General features: G+C 41.1%; 1 protein-coding gene across 3 annotated transcripts in view; it reads right to left on the reverse strand.

Annotated features, from left to right (window-relative positions):
* DNAAF4 (dynein axonemal assembly factor 4) overlaps window positions 1-23,694 on the reverse strand; it is a 1,080,792-nt gene that overhangs the window by 766,725 nt on the left and 290,373 nt on the right. For all 3 annotated transcript variants that reach the window (XM_044078961.1, XM_044078960.1, XM_044078962.1), the window contains one exon: window positions 12,689-12,926. In XM_044078961.1, the coding sequence (XP_043934896.1) occupies window positions 12,689-12,926 (238 nt within the window). The remainder of the gene's footprint in view (window positions 1-12,688; window positions 12,927-23,694) is intronic.

A 23,694-nucleotide genomic window follows, 5' to 3' on the forward strand; every position in this document is an offset into this window, starting at 1 on the left:
ATGCCTGGTCAGAGTGGTTATGAGACAGTCGCCCAGGTAAGGAAACACTCTGAATCAGTGTAGTCTCAAATGAGTTACTACTACTTCCATACATTTGGTTAACACCCTGGGGGCTGTGGTGATACCAAAGGGCAGTGCTCTGCATTGACAATGACTGGCTCCCAGCCAGAAGTGTAGGCATCTCCTGGATCAACTGTTCATTTTTATGTGATAGTACGCATCCTGAAGATTTACAGAGCACATCCAATCATTCTTGTGCAAGAAAGGCAAAATGGACTGAACTGTGACCATCCAGAACTTTGTATACTGAACTGATTTGTTCAGTTTGTTGAGATACAAAATTGGTCTCCAGTCCCGTTTTCTTTGGCACTAAAGAATCTTGGGTAAGGTCCAGATTCTTTCTGGTCTGGAGGGAACCTTTTGGATGACTCTTTTTTTCTAGCAGCTTTTTTATTTCTAGATCTGCTACTTTCCTCTGACTGGATGGAACATTGGCAATTCTGTTTATTGTTGAAGGGGGGGCTAGGGAAAAGGGAATTATATAACCTCTGGAAGTAATCTTCTGCACCCATGTATCTTCTGTTATGTCTAGCCAGGCTCTCTGGTGCAGGGATAGACAAACTCTGACTGCCTCCAGAGCTGAACAATCGGGCCTTCTTTAAGGAGTGCTGATGGGGTCTGTCAGAGAAGGAATCTCTGGACCCCTGATTTTGTGAGCCTCCTCTGTCACTTGGGTGGCATCTTCCATTAGAGTTCCTTCCTCTGCCACTGGGGAACTATCTCCATGTGGATCATGGGAAGGACTCTGGAACTACCTCAGTGATTGCTAAATAAGGTTTTCTGAGAAGTCAAAAAATGTATGTTCACTGCAGACAGGGTTGACCATCTTGCTCACACCTGGAGTGTGTGTCTAACTTTAATGTCTAACAAGGAACTTCTGTCAAAAGGTGCATTGACGAAGGAGGACTTGAAAGGCTCCACAAAAATCACACAGGTGCATCCAGGCATGCCTCCTAACGGAAATGCCTGAACCTGTCGCCCTTAAGGTACCTTCAAGCTGCATGTGAAATGAGCCTCATGGATGAATTAGTAATGGACTGTAAGGTAGCCAACTGTGATGCAATGGAAGTCTGTGACTAAGCAGTTATTACTCCTGAGAGGGATTTGGACAGTTCTTTAATCAAATCCCTATGAAATCTGGTGAAGTTCACCAAATAGTTCTGCGATCTAAGTGCGAAGGTCACTGAAGTGTAAAGCACGTTTCCCAAATCTGTACAACAACCTAAACTCCCTGTTAGGGGCATAAACAGATGAAACCTACTCCGTGAGTTCTTTCTTTACAGCCGTCGCCAATACTGTTTTCCCTTTGCTGGTGCCAGGATCCTACCTGGTTTCCTGGGGATTGACTCAACAGAATCGGGTTCTTTCCATGCCCACCGAGAGAGCAACTCAATGAGCTCATTGGTGGGTGGAGTCACTCAGGAAGTAGATAGGCCAGACCCAAATGCCTCCAGGAATACTGATCCACTTTGGAAGGGTTATTGGTAGACCAACCAGCCCTTTGCTTAAGTATCTCAAAAATGTAAAAATGTCTCCAAAGGAGACATCATCAGGTGGTGATCTTTGGAACACATCATCTTTATCAAACCAGTATATTCTATGATTGCCAACAGAGGTCACTCTAAGTGCCTCTTCTTGCACTTTCTCTTCCTAGGGACTTCTTCAGTGGGGTGCTCCGAAGAAGTATTTGAAGATATAAGGATACCCTGTTGGGTGGTCTGGAGACTTTGGGCTGGCTGTCCCTGTGGAGTAGAGTGATGAAGCTTACAGCACAAAGACATCTAGGAACTAGAAGGTAGATCCAAGGGGGATGGAACTGTCTGAATTCTGGAGGAGAATATTCTCACTACTATCTCAAAGGCAGAATGCCTCAGGAAGAAGGAAGCCAGCAGAGCCGAGAAGACATGCTTCCAGACCATCAGCTCACTCTGAGCTGAAGGCAGCCCACCTGAGGCAGACGTCAGTACTGAGCTGTCCAATGATGAAGCCCCAAGGGGCGAATATGGCTCTGACAGCTTCTGAGTAGACTCTAGCACTTCAGAGCCAACAATGGTCCTTCAGCTCCTAGAGCCATCTGGCTCTGACACAGTCAGAGCTGGTCCACTCAGAGAAGGCATCATATCTGAAGATACAACCATCTTTGGATCTGATACAGATGGTCCTGGAAGGCTCAGATCCAAGGGCTCGAACACTGAAAGATGGATCAGAGAAGGAGCCAAGATGGGTTAAGTGATACTAATAATGGTGTCCTGATCCAAAGGAGTAGGAGCTGGGAGAACTCCCATCTATACCTGCTCTGAAAGAAACTTCCTCATCATTCTATCCACATCTGCCTCTGTAAGACTCCTAGAAGAAGAAGCTAAACAGGGAGACCTAGAGTGTGGGCACCTCTCTAAAAAGGGGAAAGGTAGCTGAGAGGGGAAGAGGTCTCAAGAGGATACATAATGGGTCTGGGGGAGCTCTTTCAACTCCGACAGAACCGGATCCAATGAGGCAGACCTTGTATCTGAAACAGCTGGATCAGAGGATTTGGTCATCAGATCCGATCATTTCGAAATCTTCCCAGCTGACCACTTGTTCAGATCTGAAGAAGTAGTGGAAGATCTAGACAAGTCCAGGTAATAATTTTCTCAACTCTTTTTGGCCTGCCTTGGAGGGCTGAGCTCCAGCCAGTGAATCTGAAAAAGTAGTAGGAAGAAGTCCCTTCAAAATAGATATATTTTTCTATCAACCAAACCCCTTGGATTAAAGAATGTACATATCTCGCAAGGGACTTTCAAATGGGCAGGGCCCAGACAGACACAAGAATCGTGGGCACCAGACAAAGGGATCTTGTGCCCACACTCTTACACTTTTTGAAACCTGAATGTTTTTCAGCCATTATAATTGTAAAAATAGCAAAGGAAAATAAGGAAGAAAGTTTTTTTAAGTGCTAGAAAAGAAATGAAAAACCATCAACAATGGTAGTAAGAATTACCAAAACAGTAAAATAGAAAGATGGGGAAAAACTACCAACAATGGTTTTATACTACTCAGAAAAACATGTAGGGATAAGGAAGGATAGCTTAGAATAATTTAAAGTAGTACAAAATAGAAAATATATTAGAAAGAGAAAAAGGTATGACACCAAAACTTTTATAAATCACTACATGCTCGAGAGCTGACAGCAACCACATTCGTACATGAAGACAGAAAACAAGATCTGATGTATGGAAGGAGACTACAGCATTATGAGTAAGGGAGGAGCTCGAGAGTTTGCAGTAGCCACAAGCTGTAAAAAGCAGCAGAGTCAGATCCGAACCCACATGCTGAGGAATGCATGAAAATTGACAACATCAGATTAGTACATTATATAAAGTAATATTTCTGATTTTTGCACGACTTATGCGTTGTTGAACAAAAGCTGCCACAGCATTTATATTGTCTTTAACTGTTATGTTTTAATAATGGCACTAAAACATTAATTAGTTTATTAGCAGGCTGGGACTGGGTAAATATGGTCTAAACGTGTTGCATTTTTGTAATATATTTTTACAGTATTTACTTTATAGCCTCCAGCAACTGCAGTGGGGTTTATATTTGTCATGTGGCATAGTCTGCATTATTTGGGGCAGCACAGTGGCACATCAGATAGTGTTGTCACCTCACAGCAAGAGGTTCCCCAGTTTGATTTCTGGCTGGGGTGCCTTCTGTGCAGAGTCTGCATATCCTCCTTGTGTTTGCATGGGTTTCCTCCCATATTCCACAGACATGCAGTAGGTGAATTGGACACTCTAAACTGGCCATAGGTGTGAGTGTGTGTGTAAATGTGTAGTGTGGAAGAACTACCGCAGCAGGGCTAACCACCCAGCGGTGTAAACCTTGGCTCTAAATGACTGTCACTGTTGAAGTGACACTCCAACCCCATGTGTAAAAATAGGAAAAAAGGTGTTGTGGATGGATGTCTGTGTCAATACCATACGGAATTTAGCAGTTATGATATAAGCTTGTACACATCAAGCGTTTATAGGCTACTCCTGTCCTTTAGGGAAAATTTGCGATTTCAAAGTTGTGTTTCAACATGACTAGAGATAAGCTTCGTTTCACATTGATGGGAAACTTGTTCCAGAGAAGAGGTAATCTTTGAAACACATACCTGTCCTACCAATATGTCCTGTTTATGTCAAAATGAGATTTATTTTCATAGAACAGGTCGATTTGATGTTATTTGATTTGTGGATGTGCAACAAATTCGGTAGTGTAGGATCGGAGGATGCCTTGTAAGCTAGGCATAGATCACTGTGCAGAAGTCTGTAGGAGACCAAGTACATGGATACAGCTTTGAGACATGGCACTTAATGGCCTCCGGGACTGCATGCCTAGTAACTAACATTGAACGTATTGTTTATTAACCATTCCCTATTGCATAGCTGATCTAGTTCAATAAATTTTATAGCAATATCATCAGTATGCCAATTTTTTTTTTTTTTTGATGTAGCATAGGCCATTTATTCTTCAAGAGCAGCAGGCATTGCATTTGTAGATGAATCACAGAAATACAAAGTCATTTGCCAACAGCAATATCCGCATTAGGGTCTATATTAGATGAACGAAAGTCCATCTTAGCGAACGTGCACATGAGCGTAAATTGCAGAACTCGAAACCACAATTGTGAGACTGCAGTGCAGTGAAGATGGGAATATTTGCCCTTTCCTCACTGTAGTGCGATCTTGGAGTAGGAATATATATTTAGCGGGGGTGGGGGCGCAGCCCTCCACAATTGCAGTTTTGAGTTCCTGGATTTTCACTCATGTGAGCATTCGCTAAGATGAACTTTCGTTCATCTAATATAGACCCCTGCATTAGTACTAGTTCTGTTTAACATGGAATTAATCAAATGACTTTTACTTCTGCAGGGATTGTGCATACTGATTTAGCATGTGTTATCAGGTGGTTAATATTTCTTATGCTCTCATCATAAATACTCTTATTTAAACTGTGGTACACATGGCTGGATATTATGGTATAATGCTAGTGATCGTTAAACAGTGTCATGTAGTTCATCCAAAGCTACTAATAAAGTACATATCATTTATTTCTTCATAACAATAAGGGGTGCACACAGTCAACAAAGTAGCTATAACTGCTGATGGAGGTGTGGGGCTAGCCATGTATGAAAGTACATTATGCTGTTATTATCTGGTCATTTATAAACTGCTGTCATTTATCTGGCTTTGCAAGACTACTGTACACGTGTTTGTAAACTGATTTGGAATACCTTGATTACTGTGTGTTTCTGTGACACAAATTTGAAATATATGTTACCTTGGCTATAATATTATTCATTTTTTGCCACAGATATCTGAGAAGGAAGCAGTTTACAATGTGGCTGTAATTACTGGGTTTAGGTGATGTCTGTAGATAGAAATGACTGACCCTGCTGAATTGATAAAGTTAAAAAGTCATTAGTTTTGTTCATAGATTCATAGCTTCACAGGTGTTTACTAGGTAATGACCACAAGGGCCTTTTTAAGCCTAGCCATCCATCCTAAATCTCTGACAAGTTTTGATATACTTAAGTGTAAGCATGGGCCTGGGAGATTAACCATTTACAGGTTACCTGTGTCCATTAGAGACATAGGTGCCAAACCAGGGATGAATTTCCGATTTCCCATCCAATTGTCCAAGCTGCACTTGAATTGGGTTAGGAAGGAACTCTGCTTCACATGGATGGGGAGCCTGTTCCATAGAAGCAGTCTCTGGGATACATACCTATCTTTCCATCAGATCCTATTTATATCACAGGCAATGTTTAAGTCTTTAGAATGGATAATTATAGTGTTGTTTGTTTTGTGGCTATGCAGGAGGTCCATCAGAGTGGGGTATGATGACAATACCGTTTATGCCAGACATTGCTCTCCCCTCAAAAGCCTGTAGGAGACAGAATACAGGGATAGGGCCTTGAGGCGGTTTGCATAGGACATTTTACGTATGCCCTATATTCTTTTAGTGAGGAACCTCTGTGAATGCTGCAGCTGTTGGGTATGCCTAGTTAGGTACATACCAAAGGAGGCACTGTACTCAATGATAGGTCTGATGAATACCAAATACAGTGGAACAATGCCTTCCTTGGACTTCGATGCCATACCTTTGTTTATAAGTTGCACAACACAGAATGATTTCCCCACCACTGTAGACACAAGATGGTAAAAGCTTTGCAGGACTATCCTGTATTTGTGTAAAGCAAATTGGAATACTGTACTGTGGCCATTTTTGTCACTAACAGACATTGGTGGATGGCTGTAACTGACGAGTATGGATAATAGTGGATTATAATGATAGCAATTTAAGTGGCCTTTTAAGGCTAAAATGTTCTGAAATGAGAACTTTTGTCATTATTGGTCAACATATTTTGTTTTACTGCTTACAGGAAAAGTATTCTAAAATATAAATTTAAAACACATTCTAACAAAATATAAGCCTAGGGCCCAAGATACACTTAATCCAACATGCTGCACGTGTGTGTGTGTGTGTGTGTGTGTATGTGTGTGTGTGTGTGTGTGTGTGTGTGTGTATATGTGTGTGTGTGTGTGTGTGTATATGTGTGCGTGTGTGTATATGTTTATATATATATGAAACTATATCTTAGTATACAGAAATGAACACTAATGTTTTAGGCAATGCTGAAATATCCCCCAGCTGACAAGGACTGATTAAATCAGTCTGGATAGCAAGACTGCAATACTGATGCAGACAGTTAGTCATGGAAATATTAATGTTATATTGCCATATCCAATCTGCTTGCTTAAACACAACCAATCATTCTGGGAAATAAGAGTTAATCCCTGGTAAGACAAGTAAGGTGAATTATGAATCTCTCCTCAGCTGAAGAGATCACTACAAAGTTATAACTGCTGCTCTAGAATTTACTAGTATATCTGTAGTGTATTTTAACCCATCATTTGTTGCTGGATGGCAAAGGATAGAGACATAAAGAGAAGGGAGAGTAAAAATACAGCAAAATCTGAACATATTCTATTAAAATTCTATTTGCCTGCAGTGCTGCTGCCAGAAGCAATACAAGGTGGGTTTCGTGTTGACTACCATACAAGTAAGCTAAAGGCAATACATCTTTAACAGAATTCTTAGGAGTCTGTGTCTTACAGATATAATAAATGTTATAGTCCACTGTCTGGGTATTATTTTTACAACTTAACATTAGTGCAGGCTAGACATCCATCTACTCCTGTCCCCCTGTGGAAATGCAGGCACCTAGTCTCTGCTAGACAATATAGCTTGATGGTAATAAAGCAGACTACACCTCTATCCTAACTTCATTTTTGCCCTCTTATGCTATAATTCTCTCAGAATATACTGTATATGACCAAATTCATGCTCTACTAGATTATCTTTTACATATAAGGGCACTGGCTTATGTTTCACAAATGCCTTGTAATGTCCACTTTCTTTGGGATCTAAGGCACAGCCTTTTTGAAAACATGATATCAACTCATCAATGTGAGATCACAAAACTGGGTCTTTTCTGGTTTGCTAATGCTTAGATGGAGCAGGAACACATGATTCCAAGCTCTCAAAGTGAGATCAGAAAACTGAAGCTTTCTTAGTACACCAGTGTTTAGAATGGGGATAACCTACTCTGCTATTTGGTGGACCTGCTTATAAAACATAGTTCAGAGGTACTTATAGCAGACGCTTTCTACTAAGTTTGCCCCACTAATCTTCAATCTAGCATCTGTTAGCAGCCAGTGTCAGGTGAACTTTATCCTGCACCAGGATCTTTTTTATAGCATGAGTTCTTGGCTCTTTTACAGTCTGTCCTTCTTACCATCATCAGTGCTGAAAACTGCTGTCCCAGAACACCAGCAAAATGTGAATTCTGATCTGGGCAGAATGTTTCAGTTTCTTTACAATGGAATTTACTTTTCTCTTTAGTCTCAAATAGTCAGCAAGATTTCTACAGACCTAGTTGACAATATGTTCCCCTTATTTTTAATTACTTGGGATCTACAGCATGATGTACCACAGTGTAGTACAGACATTTAGAGTCATCATAGTCTGTTCCTTTTAGATCTCTTATACCTGTACCTACTATCCTTTTAAAGATTCTTGTGGATAGGTCAGTCCCCACACAAATTTCTACTCTCAAAGGTACTGACTCTTTCTTTTTTGCAAATGGATCCTTTTAAAAGGACAGATATTTGCCTTTTGTCTTGGAAGAATAATTGCATTATGATTTAAGCCTCTTCTAAAAGGCTTGCTATCCTCATCATTGCTAGATCAGGTCAGTCTCTGCTCCTTCACCTGATTAGGTTACCCTTAACGTAAGATGAAATAACCATGGTCACTTGATCAGTCTGGAAGTTTTGTTATTCTTTTCTGTTATGTATGTATCACCAGCCCTTCTTTATGATTAAGCTTGGAAGTGTCAACCTAATAGAACTGTGCTTGGAAATGCACATTACCCTTAGGTTCTTTGAACAACTCCATGCAGTTTGGGTCAATATGTTAGTGCCCGTGGAGCTGAAGGTATATCTCAGCTTATGCTAAGGGTGAATCATAGAAACAGAAATTAATTTTCTTTCTGATATAAACATGGGTCATTTGTGTACAGGAAAACAGATATGTTGTATTCTTATGTCTGTCAGATATTGTGAATATAAAAAAGCATAAATCCCAGGATTAACCACCACTAATTCATATTAATCAATGTGGCGGAGATCTCCGTGATGAATTTTATAACCATTACTTTAGTTTTGTTTGTCAAAGGTAGGCCATATAACATAAATATATCTGTATGTACATCATGTTTTGCTTTTGGATGGCGCAGTGGGGAAGTGGTAGCATTGTTGCCTCAAAGCAAGAGGTTCTCTGGTTTGATTCTTGGCTGGGGTGCCTTCTGTGCAGAGTCTGCATGTCCTCCCTGCGTCATGTGGGTTTCTGCCAGCTGCTCCGGTTTCCTCCCACGTTACAAAGACATGCGTCTGGAGCATTTCTCCCCGGGCCTCCACTGAAAATTGACTCGTTCCAAATTGGACTTTCCCAGTTAACAAATGTTAAATAAAATAAAAAAAAAAATGTATGGTCTTGATATGACATGCACTTGTAAATTCCAAAGACAACAGTAGGTGGACTGGACTAACTAAAACAAAATGGCCACAGCTGTGTGTGTGTGCATGCACGCACATGTGTATGGTATGAAAAAATAACCACAGCAGGGCTAGCCACCCAGTGGTGTGAACATTGTTTCTAGATTATCGTCAGTGTTCATGTAACAACCCTACACCATGTAAAGAAATGGGAAAAGGGGATATGGATGGATGGATGTATCTATATACATCCAAAATATCTCCCCCAGATAAAGAAAAATAATACTTTTGTAAATAACTCCCACTTCTGTTGAGGGCAGGAAAGGGGGAGAAGCTTCTGGATAAACTGCAATAAATGTCCACAGACAGGTATGGTTCTTTGGTCAACATATGATTGGTCGTATGGTAGAAAAAAGGCATGCAATCCAAAGGTTCAATGGCCAATTAAGTGGAATTCGTATTAACAAAGGTGGTAGAAACTGCAGTGTTGAACTTGTGATGAACTATTTGGCTTAGCCTATTTCAGGGTAAAACATAAATATGACTATATGTACATTTTCTAAACACTGGAAAGGAGGTGGGAGGCTAAGACAGAGCTTCCAGAATAGGCAGATTTAAAGTATCCTCAACCTCCATTCAGGATAGAACTGAGGGTGTAAGCTTTTGGACAGACTAGAATAAATATATGGACATAAATTCCTTGAAAAGATCTGTAAGTTGACCATAACTATGGTGTACTTGCAGTCAGCACTGAAGGTAAAGATAAAGAGCTTGATATAAAGGAGATGCCACACCAAGGTGAATTTTTTATAGAAAACTATGCAAGCAATATGTATACCCCAAGATAGACTCTTTGAAAGTAGGCAAACTGATTATAAATATGGTCCACTTGCAGAAGCAGGCTTTTCTAAAACATCTGTGTAAACTAAGACTCAACAAAAGTCCATGTGAAGCTTGACCTCCAGTTTTGACAGTAAAGGAGAAGGAAAAGTTTATGCAAAATAACAGTGTTAGAGTGACCAATTTAGAGAAAAGCCACATAATATACTGGTTATAGCACCTAACATTGATATGCACAAACACTGATGAACATTACATCAATTTCTACACATTTATATATAAACACAACAAAAATTTAAACTATATCTGTTGAAAAAATGAAAACAAAAGCTCTCCTTTTCCAAATGCTAAACTAAAACCAAAATAAGAGTACCTTCAAACATACTTTGTCTGAATACTGACACAGTTAGGGAAAGGGTTTTGAGCAAAGTAATGTGTAGAGTTGTGGTTAGGGGCAGAGTTCTAAGACTCATGTCTGCTAACCCTACCACTGCTTCTAACACCAACCTTACACACTTCACAAACAGTAGCACTACACAAGGCACTCACATACACACTTCACAAACTTGCACACAGCACTAAATCTATCCACTTACCTAGCTCTTACTCTGACCCTAACCTGTAAACACTTGCACACATGTTCCTATCCTTATCAGAAAGCTCTGGCATCAGAAATGAGATTATTCTTAGCAACCACAGCTCAAACAGCACATGTGTTGAACATCAACATTTCCAACAATTGAAAACAAATGCCTTTGATCAAAAACATAGAAGTAAACTATGCTGACTAAAACCACAATTGACAAAGTTAACTGCAACCAATGTACTGTGTGTCATAGTCTTACCTCAGAAGTGGCCAGAAAAAGGGGTCTCTCTTCTCCATCTTTGTATAGCATCAAGTCCTTGTCAAGTATTAAGAAACTAAGTTAGTGAATTCCCAATCCCAAATATCTCTTCCATCCAAACAGGCAAGAGGTCAAGACTCTATTAGGCATGAAGAATGCACTCCAGGAAAAAAAATGACATCATGTGATACTCCTTTCTATCTCAATCAGAAGAGAAAGCAGGGTAGTATGCAAACTGGTGAAAGATTAATGGGGACACTCCACTTCCTCTTAGAACAGTGGAGGAGGGTGGAGGAGCCAATGTAGAACAAAACAAAACCTGGGGTACTGAATAAGAAGTGAAAGTATCCTTGAATGCTTACATGGGCTGATTCCCAAAAGGTGAGGGTACAAATGTCAGTTTAATAAAAGGTACTGTCAACAGAGCTGTAACTAGCAATTTCAGCAGACTGTGCCGTTCCCAGATCCGCTGCCCACTCAACTTTTTAAACTGAGGACCCAAAAGATAAAAAAAAAATGCCTTCAAATTTGCAAACTCAAACCTTGGAAAAAAGCTCTTCTTCTCTTTTTAAACTGACAACTTAACTCTGTGGCATAGGGGGATAAAGCCCTGACTATGCCCTAAATGATCTATGTTTGAATAGTGTCATGAGAAGATGAGCTGGGTGGGACTGATGGGAGTATGTCTCACTTGTCAGCTCTCCCACCCTAGGGGGAGGGTGGCAGTTTGTCTCAGCTGCTAGACCCTACAGAGGAGTGTACAGATGAGTCTACCATCAATGAGAAGTAGGTGACTCAGTGTTACAGGGAACTGGAAGATTTGAGCAGGAATATGTGCAGTAACTCAACCATGCAGGAGAATATAGTGGAAATCGATGACACTGAGAGAAGTGGTTAGGCTGGTTACGAGAGGGGTTCTACATGGCTTTGCAGACTGGTTCCCTTACTACTCCCTGCTTTTCCCTCTGAAGAATGAAGGAGCTTATGAGGTAGACAAGAATAGGCCAAATGAATCTTGCTCTGCCTGGGGAATGAATGGGCCTGTCTCTTGTGCTATTGCAAAGGAACAAGTGGGGCTGTGCCTGAGAATTTTGGAGAAGTATCTGGCTACCTGAATGCAATGTCTCACCCTTCTTGCATTCAACAATTAACACCTCTTATCTCTCTATCCTACTTTAACTCTGCTAAGATTTCATGTAAAACTATAATGCCAACCTTGTGTTACTTCTCATTGTAACAAATCTAACAGGAATATGCACCAATGGATTTTTCCTATTTTAATTGACTCGTCTGTGTGTGTGTGTGTGTGTGTGTGTGTGTGTGTGTGTGTGTGTGTGTGTGTGCAATTTTACCTTTTGCTTTTTTGATGTATTTTCACTGCAATCGTGGATGTTTGTCATGTTGTATAATACCATCATTCTTCAACAGTATTACATAAATGCAAATGCACTGTCTTCATATTATATTGCTGTTCATGGAGCTTTTCTCCCAGGGACTCCATTGAAAATGGGTTCTTCATTGGCCCAATGGACTGTCCCGGTAAACAAACTGTAAAATAAAAATAAATAAAATAAAATAAATGTGAATGGGGCAAAGCCCCATGCATTAGTGAGAGCACAGTGTGTAACCTCACATATAAAAATGTAGGCACAAGCTGTAATGGGTATTCCATGGTTGAGGAGCTGGTGAATTCTGAGGAGGAAACTTTTCTGTCACTCTTGAGGATATCCTCACCTGAGGTGTTCCTGAAAACAGGCATTTTCTGCATACTGTATGCATCCATTTACAAAAATCTAAGTAAAAAGCTATTATTTCTTCCTCATACTACAATTCATGGTCTTTCAATAAGACACACACCTGTAGCTGACTGTTGTAGACTTCCTGGAAGTGATTTTGAGAGGTTAGCCTGCCTTTCCTCATTTGTTGTTTTATTCTCTTTGTTTTGCATTTCCTTTTGTAGCTGCTGTTCTTTCCTTGCCATCTGCATCTCAGCTGCTTGGCTCTGTACTTTCTTCCACTGCTCCAGCTCCTCAGTGGCTCTTTTTCTTTCTTGTTCTTTAAGATCTTCAATTCTTTTCCTCTCTTCCTCTTCAATCTACAGACATGTTCAAAAAACAAACAACAACAAAAAAAAAACAATACACTGTGCGTTAAAGGTGAAAATACTTCTGATGCTACAACAGTTATGGATAAAGTAAACAAAATGAGTAGTTTGTGCAGTGTGAAATTACATCCATTTAGGATCTAACATTGTACACAGACACCCCTCTGCCTTACTTATTTCACAATGGAACCACTTCAAGACTGGGCCACTTCTAATTTACCAGATGAAGGCACACGACAAAAAGACTTAATCTGAAGAATCTTAACTTTTCAAATGTAACTGCTCAGCTGTTCCCTTCAAATGGCTATGAATTTACATGTAGTAGTAATAAAATACAACTTTACACCTTCTACCTACGTCTACTATAAATATGTTTATTGTAAAAAATGCATTTTTATTAAGAACACCTTGTCAGATCAGGTTTTCTGAGAACCAGTTTCTGCTAGACCCGTACGTAAACCATCTTCCTCGAGAACCTAATGCCATTCATAATTAGAGTGTCATATAAATTTTAAGTAGCCGCACTTAATATATGAGAAAGGAGCAGCCCCAATATATTTCACTGCCCTAGCTTACCAAACAGCAATGTTAGCTTTTTTCATCTCCTAACTTGGATGCCTGAACCCTCGCAGTCACCCAGAGTGGCCAATGTTGAGATGGTCTCCCCTTCAGCAATGCCCATACACACAAGGGTCCTCAATCAACATGTCAAGGTTCTACGGAGAGTAAGCTGCCAGGTACCAAACGTGGGATGGGACCAGGCAAGGAGCCGTAATACGAGAGTTTGTAAATTGTTTCTTCAGGACCTACTTCTCAGCACAAGGACACTGCTAATGTGAGCTGAACAGACAGTGAGATGCAGTTTATGAATATGTGTTTGTTCTGGGCCCTATAGCAGGCACCCCTCCTCAGGCATCCCTTACATCCCCACCCTGTGACCATTTCTAGCCCTGGTCTTCACCAGGGCTCAATAAGTGATCCTCCCACATCAGCAGGCACCCCTCCTCAGACATCCCACACATTCCAGTCCAGTGAGGGCTTCTAGCCCTGGTCTTCACCAGGTCACGATGAATAATCCTCCCAAACCAGTATGCTCCCTCCCCTAAAGACAGGCACATTCATCCTCCCTGCCAGCTCTATTACCCAAACTGCTACTAAAGCTCAGGTCACATGGGCTGTGGTCAGGGCTTCGGCTCTATGCTACCAGAGCTGGTTTGGAGAACATGACGTCAGTTGTCCCAACACTGTAATTAGCACAGAGGCCTATACCAGATTATCAAAGTAACTACCAGGATGGCCAGACAACATCAATAACAGGACACAAGATGTCAGACATAAGCCAAAACAGACAAAGAAGATGAAGATATACTGTAAGCATGCAGTGTTTATAAAGCACAGTTCACATTAAAACTCTCAGCTACACTGATAATACAGCAGTGGGGAGGAGCAAGACCTACCAAAATCTAGAACACCTGTAGTATAGCAAAACAGTGGCAGTAGTCAGTACAGCGGAAGTAAGTGCTTAATTACAATTCTTCATTGAACTAAGCAAGCGCCAACAAGGAAAGGAAATAAACTTTAACAGGTTTCTTATGGGTAAGGAAAGACTGACAAAATAAGAGTAAAAGTGATTAAAGTGAAGAGGAAATGAGAGATTGATAGGTAAACAACAGATGCACTGACATTTGCAAACAGAGGAAAATGTATCTACATGAACAATGGTCCATTCAAAGGTTCCTGAAAGAAAGTACAGCTGTGTAATATTTAACATTTTGCACATTTACAAGTAATCAATTTAAATAAATTTAAATAAATTTATTTATTAATTAATAATTTATATATACATTTATTAATTTATAATTTATAACTACATTTACTAGACACGTATATTGACATACATATTTACGTAATTTATAGGCTACTTATAATTATTTACATATTTTCAGATATATTTATATTTATTTAAATACATATTTATATATATTTTTATCAGATTTCACAACTTTTAAAATCAATTTTAAGTTTTTAAAGTAATGAAAATATGTTATGTATTTTAATAGCTATATGTTTAACAGTGTATATATTAACATATCTTCAGTGTTTACTACATTACATTTATTTAATATTTCCCCATTTTCTATTTTTATTTCTATTTCCATTTCTATTTTTATTTATATTTATATTTATAAATGATATAAGAAACATCTCTACTAAAGGTTGATGTAAAGAAATGTATCGTTAAATATTTTAAAAGGATAATGTACATCAACGATTTGGTTCCCTTAGGTTCTTCAGCAGGCATGGCTATATAACCATATTTAAATGTGTTTAATTAGTTTCTCAATTAGATTTGATTGTTTTAATTGATTTTAGCAAGTTGTAATTTAGGCTTATTGAAGGGATTATTTAAAGCAGGATATTTTCTTGTTGTGAATATCTTGAAAAAGCCTGACAGGGTTTCAGGCGAAAGCGCTTGATGGATTTCACGTTCGATTTTGTTTTTCGTGTTTAATAAAGTATTCTGTGGAAGTAACTGTTGGATTATTTGGTCTACATCCTTCTACCTTTGCTACTTTGTGGATTTTTGGGACTTAGTTCGTGCTTTTTACAGCTGTGTAATAACTTACAATGACAGTAGCTGTCCAACTGATCACAGCTGCATTTTTACTATTAGGGATATCCCACCAGGAATAGCCATACATCCGGCCAGGATACCAAAGCCTAGGCATCTTCCTCTCATGCCATATGTCTGATGTATGATCAAGGTATGCCAAGGCTGTGAAGTTTATAAGGGATGTATGAGTGTGAAGTACCTTAGGACTTTCTTGCCCCAGACCAGAAAGCCAGGAAGGCAATAAAGACAAGAGATTATTACAAAAAACACACATCAACCAAGAGACCGGAAAAGGAAAGGATACAACCTCAACCAAAAATAGAAAATAAGACAAAATAGGGGAAAGGAGGGAGGAATGTAATACTGTAACAGTAATCAGTCGGACAGCTTACTGTTATGGTAAATTATTGCACAACTGTACTATGTCTTGCCTAAGATCACTGTTGCAGCGTAACTATTGAGAAGATTCCCAAAGCTTTTTAAGATTCTAGGGAAGAGGAATGAGGAATACAGATGGGGGTCTAAGATTCTTTGTAAGATGGATCTAACAAACCCAGCTCTAGACCTAGAAAGGCATCAGTTTTGTAATACTTCATAAAGCTATGTACAGAGGACCAAGTAGCAGCTTCCAAAATAGATCTGGAATCAAGACTCTCTAAAAAAGTACCAGAAGAAGTAACAGCTCTGGTAGAATGTGCTTCTTATCCTTCTCGGATCATGCACTATGGACCACATAAATATCACGGAAATAAAAGCTCTAATTCTAATTTTGCAATCCCTGCATTACCTCTGGTCTTTGGGAAGGAGCTAGAAAAGGCAACCCTGTGATGAGAAATATTTGAGTGATCTACAGATGAAGCTCCCTTTTGATGAATGTCAAGAGAAAAGTTGGAAAGTTCAGATGGTGATAATGTTGAATACAGACTAATTTCAGATACCAGTGCATCGTCTTCACATAGAGTTTTACCCAAGGAACCATGGGAATGGTGGAGGCCATAAATCTCAGGGCTCTTAAGATCTCTGTTGCTGAGGTCATACCTAAGAGGAGGAGGGACTGAAAGTAGTCCTTTAGGAATGACAGCTTTTTCTAAGGAAGGAGGACCACCACTCACAAGAAACTATGCCTGCAACCCAGAAATACCAGATCCAGAGAGGGAATTTTTTTGATGTTTAGAGTGAATCCCAGAGAGACAGAGATAAAGAGGTAGATTCACTGTAAAGTTGAGATCTAGAAGGAATTTCTCCCTTGGGTTGATTGGAAGGCAGACGGTCACAAGGAGGCTGATTTGTCAAGAAATGGAAGTTTAGACTCCTTAAATTCCTGAGTAGGTTGATCCTGAGATATTTTTTTTAGAATATCTGTTACCATTTTTGGGGAGCTTTTTGATTTTTAGGAAAGAAAGGGCCAGCACTGGCAGGTTGGTTCCTCTGAAATCTAGAGACAAAGAAACAGAAAGAGAAAGATCTGTTTAAATTCATTACTTTGCCTCTATCTTAAAGGTTTTTAAAAATGTCAGCGGTGGCAGAAAGAACAAAGACAGACTCCCTATCCAGAGGGGAGTCCAACAGTTTAGATTTCCACATTCTCAGGAACAGACTGTAGCCAAAATCAAGTGAACATCTAGAGAGAACCAGTAGCAGTTACTCTGGAGGATGATCAGCTGCACCATAGCTGCCTTTAATGGAATGTTTTGTAACATGGGAAGCAGCATCCAGAATAGAAACAGCAGACAACTTTATTTATTATCATTTGGTCACCAGAAAAGTCCGACTGGGTCAGAAACCCATTTTCAGCTGAGGCCTGGGGAGAAAAGCTCCAAGCAGTGATTAAAAATTGACAATAACAGTAATGATGTATCATCACATTATAAAATAATAGGAGGTAGTGAATGCACATACAAATTTACATTTTTGATAGAAAAAAATTAACATCCCATAAAATATGTTTTTATAAATATAAATAAGTTGGATAGTAGGCATTAGAAAACATAAAACATTGGATGGTTCTGGAGAGGAAAGGTTAATCTTTATGAAAGTACAGCCAATGAAAGGAGTAAAGAGGGAAGAGGTAAAGTGATGTTTAAAGGTAAGGATAAATTATTAGGGAGATTGAGAGATGAGTTATAATATGAAAATTAAGAAATAGTGGGAGGGGATGTAGAAAGAGGGAAAGCTATGAGAGGGTGTAAGGAGAAACATTTAAGTTAGTAGGATGTTAGAAGGGATGGTAGCAGGTTGAGAGGACAGAGACAAAGGAAATATAAGACGGTGGGGTTAGCTATTGGTTGTAGTGCAAAGGCAGATCCACGAGTTGGATAGGTATTTTTTTTTTTTTAGTGTAAGCTTGAACTTTTTGGTATTATCTATACTGATAATATTATTTGGTAGAGTGTTCCATAGCTTAGGTATGGAATAACAGTAAAGACACTGGCTGGCTCTTTTATTGGGTTTGCGTACTTTTATGAGTTGTTGATCATTAGAACAGAGATTTCTGGTGGGAACGTGGGTATGCAGGAAAAAGAAGTTATGTCTCACCATAACGTTCCATCTGTATTGTTGATCCTCGTTCCGTCATTACGCATGGGTATCGGTCCTGAGCTCGGAACTGAGCTGGCCATTTTCCAAGCTCGCGTCAGCTTCAAACTCTTGAGCTAAACTCTTACCCACAATCCCCCTCTCCATGTTAGCTCAGATTGAGTGTGCAAGTCAAAGAAGGTAGAGGCTACCTCTGGTCAAATAACCTAAGAGAACCGGATGGTGAGATCTGCTAGAAACCACAAGAGGGGGAAGGAGGGAGGGTCATAATGACTAAACAAGGATCAACAATACAGATGGAACGTTATGGTAAGACACAACTTCTTTATCTGATATTGTTAATCCTTGTTCATTCCTTACACATGGGACAGTGTCCCCAGCTACCTCTAATCCTGGGAGGCTCTCATGGAAGGACATTCCTGAGCACCATAGAACCGAAAGATGCTCTTCCCCTGGAGGCCAAATCCAATTTGTAATGATTGATGAAGGTATGAGGCATAGCCCAAGTTGCAGCTGCACAGATGTCATGTAAAGAAGCTCTGGCATGGAAGGCAGCAGAAGTTGCCACCGAAAAGGCAAAAAATAACTGGTCAGATTTACGAGAGGGTTTAGCCCTGTTTAAGTAAAAACGGATTTGCCTGTGTATATCTAGGGTATGTAGGCAATACTCTCCTCTGTTTGAATGATTGGGAAAGGAAACTGGCAATTCAAGACACCACACAAACAACACATAAAAAAAAAAATCAGTGTGCAAAGCAGTCACTGCCCTTAAGGCCAAATACAACACCAAACATACTTGTCATAGGTGATTCCATAGTCAGACACACTGACGTCCCACTCACCAGGCTGGTGTCGTTCAAAGGGGATCCAGTGTCTGTCTGCTTGGGATGACATGCTTGACAAGCCACGCTGCTTCGCAAGGGACGGCTTGCACCTGTCACCCCTGGGATTCCGGATATTGGCTAAGGCTCTTGCCACCCCCATAGTGCCTTTTTTAGGCAAGGCTCAAATTCTAAACCTACCACCCTAGAAAACAAAAACGGGAAGAAACTAAGGGTAATGCTGCTCAATGCCAGAAGTCTAAATCTCAAAATGCACGCACTCGAGGCCCTTCTCAGTATGGAGAACATCGATGTCTGTGCTGTGACTGAAACCTGGTTCAAGGCTCCTGAGAGCACCCGGCACTATCAGGTTTTACCTCATATCATGCGTTCGCCCCAATACCCGGACCATACCACAAAAGGAGGGGGTGTATCCATATTCATCAAGGATACCCACACCTCCAGGTTGGTGGCTACGCACGAAGCATCGGAAACCATCCAGGTGCAATTAACCATAGGCAAAACTGCTCTACAATTTGTAGCATGCTACAGGCCACCCTCTCAAACTCAGGAAACCCACACAGCCTTCCTGAAGACACTGGAGGGTATAAATGTATCACCAAACACCATCATATTGGGTGACTTCAACTACCGAATATAGACTGGGAACATTACTCAAGCCCCAACTTTCTAGCCCAAAGGTTCCTGGAGTTCATAAATTCAAATGCCATGGAACAACTAGTCACCGTCCCCACAAGAGGAGAAAATATACTAGATCTCATCATCACAAACATGGGGACAAAATGCTCCACACGGAAGTATATCCCTCTTTGGTGAGATCAGATCATAAACTAATCTCACTAGAAATCCACATCCCCCCACCCCAAACAAAAAGACCACAGTGAAGAACTTCTCTAAAGCAAACTTCACACTACTCAAGACAGGTGTGGTATCCTTCAAGGCCCCGAGCCAATGGAAACCACAACCCAATCTGGAAGCCCTTACAAATGCCTTCTATGAACACCTTCAGGACTGCATGGATCAGGCAATCCCAAATAAAACCAAGACTCTTTCCACCAAGGGCAAACGTCCAGTCTGGTGGACCCCAGCCATAAACAAACTTTACAATAAGAGGAGAAAGCTATTACATGATAGAGCAAAATCCCAAAAGGGAAGGCATCTTTGATCAGTACTAGCAAGAAACTACGATCCCTCATAAAATCATCAAAGGCCAACTTTGAGAAAAAATTGCCATAGATTCAAAAGACAATCATAAGGCCTTCTTCAGCTATGTCAGAAACCTGGGTGGAAACTCCCAGATATGCTCAGAATTAGTCCAAAATGATACAAAAATCACTGAGCCAACAGACATTGCCAACATACTGGCAGACAGGTTCAGCGCAAACTTCACCCCGCCCAAAAGGAGAGATAACTATCCCAACAGTGTGTAGCCTCCCAGACATCTCAAATGCGCAGGTGAAAGCTGCTCTCTCTAAAGCTAAAAACACAGCATCAATGGGACCGGATGGTGTCCTCGGCTGTGTGCTACATGAACTCAATGAAGAACTAAACCCGCACATAAGGCAGATGTTTAATCTTAGCCTTACCACAGGATATGTGCCCAAGGAGGGGCGTACGGCAACTGTGGTCCCACTCCACAAAGGTGGTGCCTCTATGGACCCTGGTAATTACCGCCCCATAAGCTTAACAAGCCTGGTCTGCAAAGCTATGGAGAGGATCATAATGGAACTCATAAACAAGGACATAGGGGACTTGCAGACCTTGGACCCAACCCAGTTTGGCTTTGTCAAGGGCAGATCTTGCCTTTTGAACCTGGTCGACTTCTTTGAAACAGTTACCAAGGCCATTGATGAGGGAAAGGCAGTCCATACAGCCTACCTTGACCTTGCAAAAGCCTTTGACACAATACCCCACTCGGGTATCATAGAGAAACTTACCAGCTTAAATGTAAACCCATATGTCACAAGATGGGTTGCAAACTGGCTAAAGGACAGAACCCACAGGGTTAGAGTTGCTGGAGCCATGTCAGACTCCAAGCCGGTTACAAGTGGTGTCCCACAGGGCTCAGTCCTTGGCCCCCTATTGTTCGGCATCTACTTCTCAGAAGTACAGGCAAACATAGGAGGACTATGGCTGACAAAGTTTGCGGATGACTGCAAACTGGGTGCCATAGTGGATAGTACATCGGACACAGACATCCTTCAGAGGGTTTTACGGAAACTGATAGCTGGTGCCAGAGCCATGGCCTGAAGTTAAACGCAAAAAAGTGTATAGTCATACCCTTCGGGAAAAACAAGGTAACCCCAAGCTACCATATAGGTGGCAACCCACTAAGCACAGAAGAGGTTATCAGGGACCTGGGTACCCAGGTTGACAGTGGCCTCTCGTTTGACACTCACGTTGCTAAAGTGGTTCGAAAGACCTTCTACATTGCCCATCTGATCATGAAGGGATTCACATCCAGATCAAGTGAAGTCATTGTTCCCCTGTACTCTTCACTTATCAGACCAATGATCGAGTACAATGCCCCATTCGGGATGTATCTCACCCGACACCTGCAGCAATTGGAGAGACCCCAAAAGTTCCTCACCAAAAGGATAAAGGGACTCCAAAACCTGTCATATACTGCCAGACTGAAGAAACTCCAACTCTATTCAGTTGCATACCGTCTGCTCAGAGGTGACCTGTGCCTGACATACAAGGCCATGACCAACCCGGAATTAATGGACATGCTCCACCTCAAAAAATCCAAATCCACCAGAACCACTAGAGCAAGTGACTTAAACCTTAGCACGGATATAAATAGGATGTGCTGGAGGGATAGATTTATCACCCAGAGACTCCCCATGCTGTGGAATAAAATCCTGGTCCATGTGAGGCAGAGCACCTCGCTGGCTCTGTTCAAGAGAAATCTTGACCGGTGGATGGGAGATCGTAGGTTTACCCCGGGAATCATCTCTGTGTCACTGCTGGACAGAGGCACAACAAACTAATGGGCACATTATTTCTAACATAAGGGGTGGCGTAAGCCACATAACTTTGGGCTAGGCTTATAAATGCCTTAGGGCAGATAGCCTAGTATAAACCTATGAACCTATGAACCTAATGGCTTGATTAATGGACATTTCAGAGATCACTTTAGGCAGAAATGACAGATTAGTTCTCAGAGACACTCTATCTCTATGAAAAATCAAGTATGGACTCTTGATACATAAAGCTTGAAGTTCAGAAATACGTCTGGCAGAAGTAATAGCGACCAAAAACAAGGTTTTCCATGACAAATACTTGAGGTCGTAAGAACAGGCTGGTTCAAAAGGTGACATTGTCAGAGCTTGTAGAACTAATGATAAATCCCATGGTTGAATAGGTTCTCTAAAAGGTGGCTTCAGATGATTCACACCTTTTTTATGAAGGTCTTGCACAATTTATGGGACATAAGAGAGGAATTTTAGACACCCTCATGAAAATTAGAAATTGCAGCCAAATAAACTCTAATTGTAGAGGCCGATAGAAACAGGTCGGCCAGATAGTCTAGTATTATCGACACTGGTGCTGAAAAGGGGTCTACTTGTTTATCTATCATCCAACAGGTAAATCTTTTCCACCTGCTCAGATAAATAATTCTAGTGGAAGACATATGAGAAGTAATGAGAATATCACGTACTGGTAAAGAAAGATCATTCTGCCTGGCAATCAAGGGAATTGGAGTAGCCAAGCCGTTAGTTTCAGGCTGTTCAGGCTGGGATGAATCAGGTTCTGTGGGTGTGAGATCAACTCCGGGGTTGGATGGAGAATCCATGGTCGATCTAGTAGGTGAGGCCAAAGGAAGGGGAACCAAATCTGTCAAGGCAAATATGGTGCTATGAGGATCACCTTGCTCTTCAACCGACGGGCTTTCTTCAGAAATTGGGGAATGAGGGGAAAGGGTGGAAATGCGTAAAGAAGACCCAAGGGCCAATTGTGGAGTAGAGCATCTCTGGGTGACTGTCCCAAATGGGGAATCAGGGCAAAATAGTTGCTGCATTTGTAGTTGGTTGGGGATGCAAAGAGGTCACAGCAAGGATGCCCCAGTGGTGGAAGATCTCTGCGACTATCAAGGGATTCAGGGACCACTCGTGAGGTTGAAGAATGCACCTGCTGAGTCTGTCTGCTATCACGTTGGAATTCCCGGGAATGTGCATTGCTAGAAGAAAACGGTTGGTAGCCATCGCCCATTGCCATATCCTCATGGCCTCACGATAAAGGGGGTAAGATTTGGTTCCACCTTGCTTGTTGATGTACAGACCACCGCCATGTTGTCTGACTGAATCGCAATTGTCCCAGATGGCAGCAGGGGATGGAATGCTTGCAACGCCAGAAGCACCGCCCTCAGCTCTAGAACATTTATATGCAGATGGGCTTCCAGTTTGGACCAAGTGCCTTGGAATGTCTGTCCCTGACATAGCTCCCCCCCCCAATCAGGGAGGCATCCGTGTTCACTGTGGCCTTGGCTTGCTGGGGGGAGAAGGGGTGAGACCATTGTGAGAGATTGTGGGTCATCCACCAATTTAAATCCTGTTTGCACCTGTGGGTTACTCAAATCATGGCTGAAAGAGGATGCTGAAAAGGATACCATTGGATGAGCAGTAGCCACTGTAGAAGCCTCATGTGAAACCTGGCCAGGGGAACAATGGTGACGGAGGTTGCCATGGAACCCAACAGCTGTAGAATCAAGCCAGCCATGGATTTTTCCTTTGAAAGGATTGGAATTCGTTGTTCCTTTATCCTT

This window comes from Protopterus annectens, chromosome 7.part1 (genome assembly GCF_019279795.1).
Source record: "Protopterus annectens isolate FY-2018-M chromosome 7.part1, PAN1.0, whole genome shotgun sequence".
NCBI classification, from domain to species: domain Eukaryota; kingdom Metazoa; phylum Chordata; order Ceratodontiformes; family Protopteridae; genus Protopterus; species Protopterus annectens.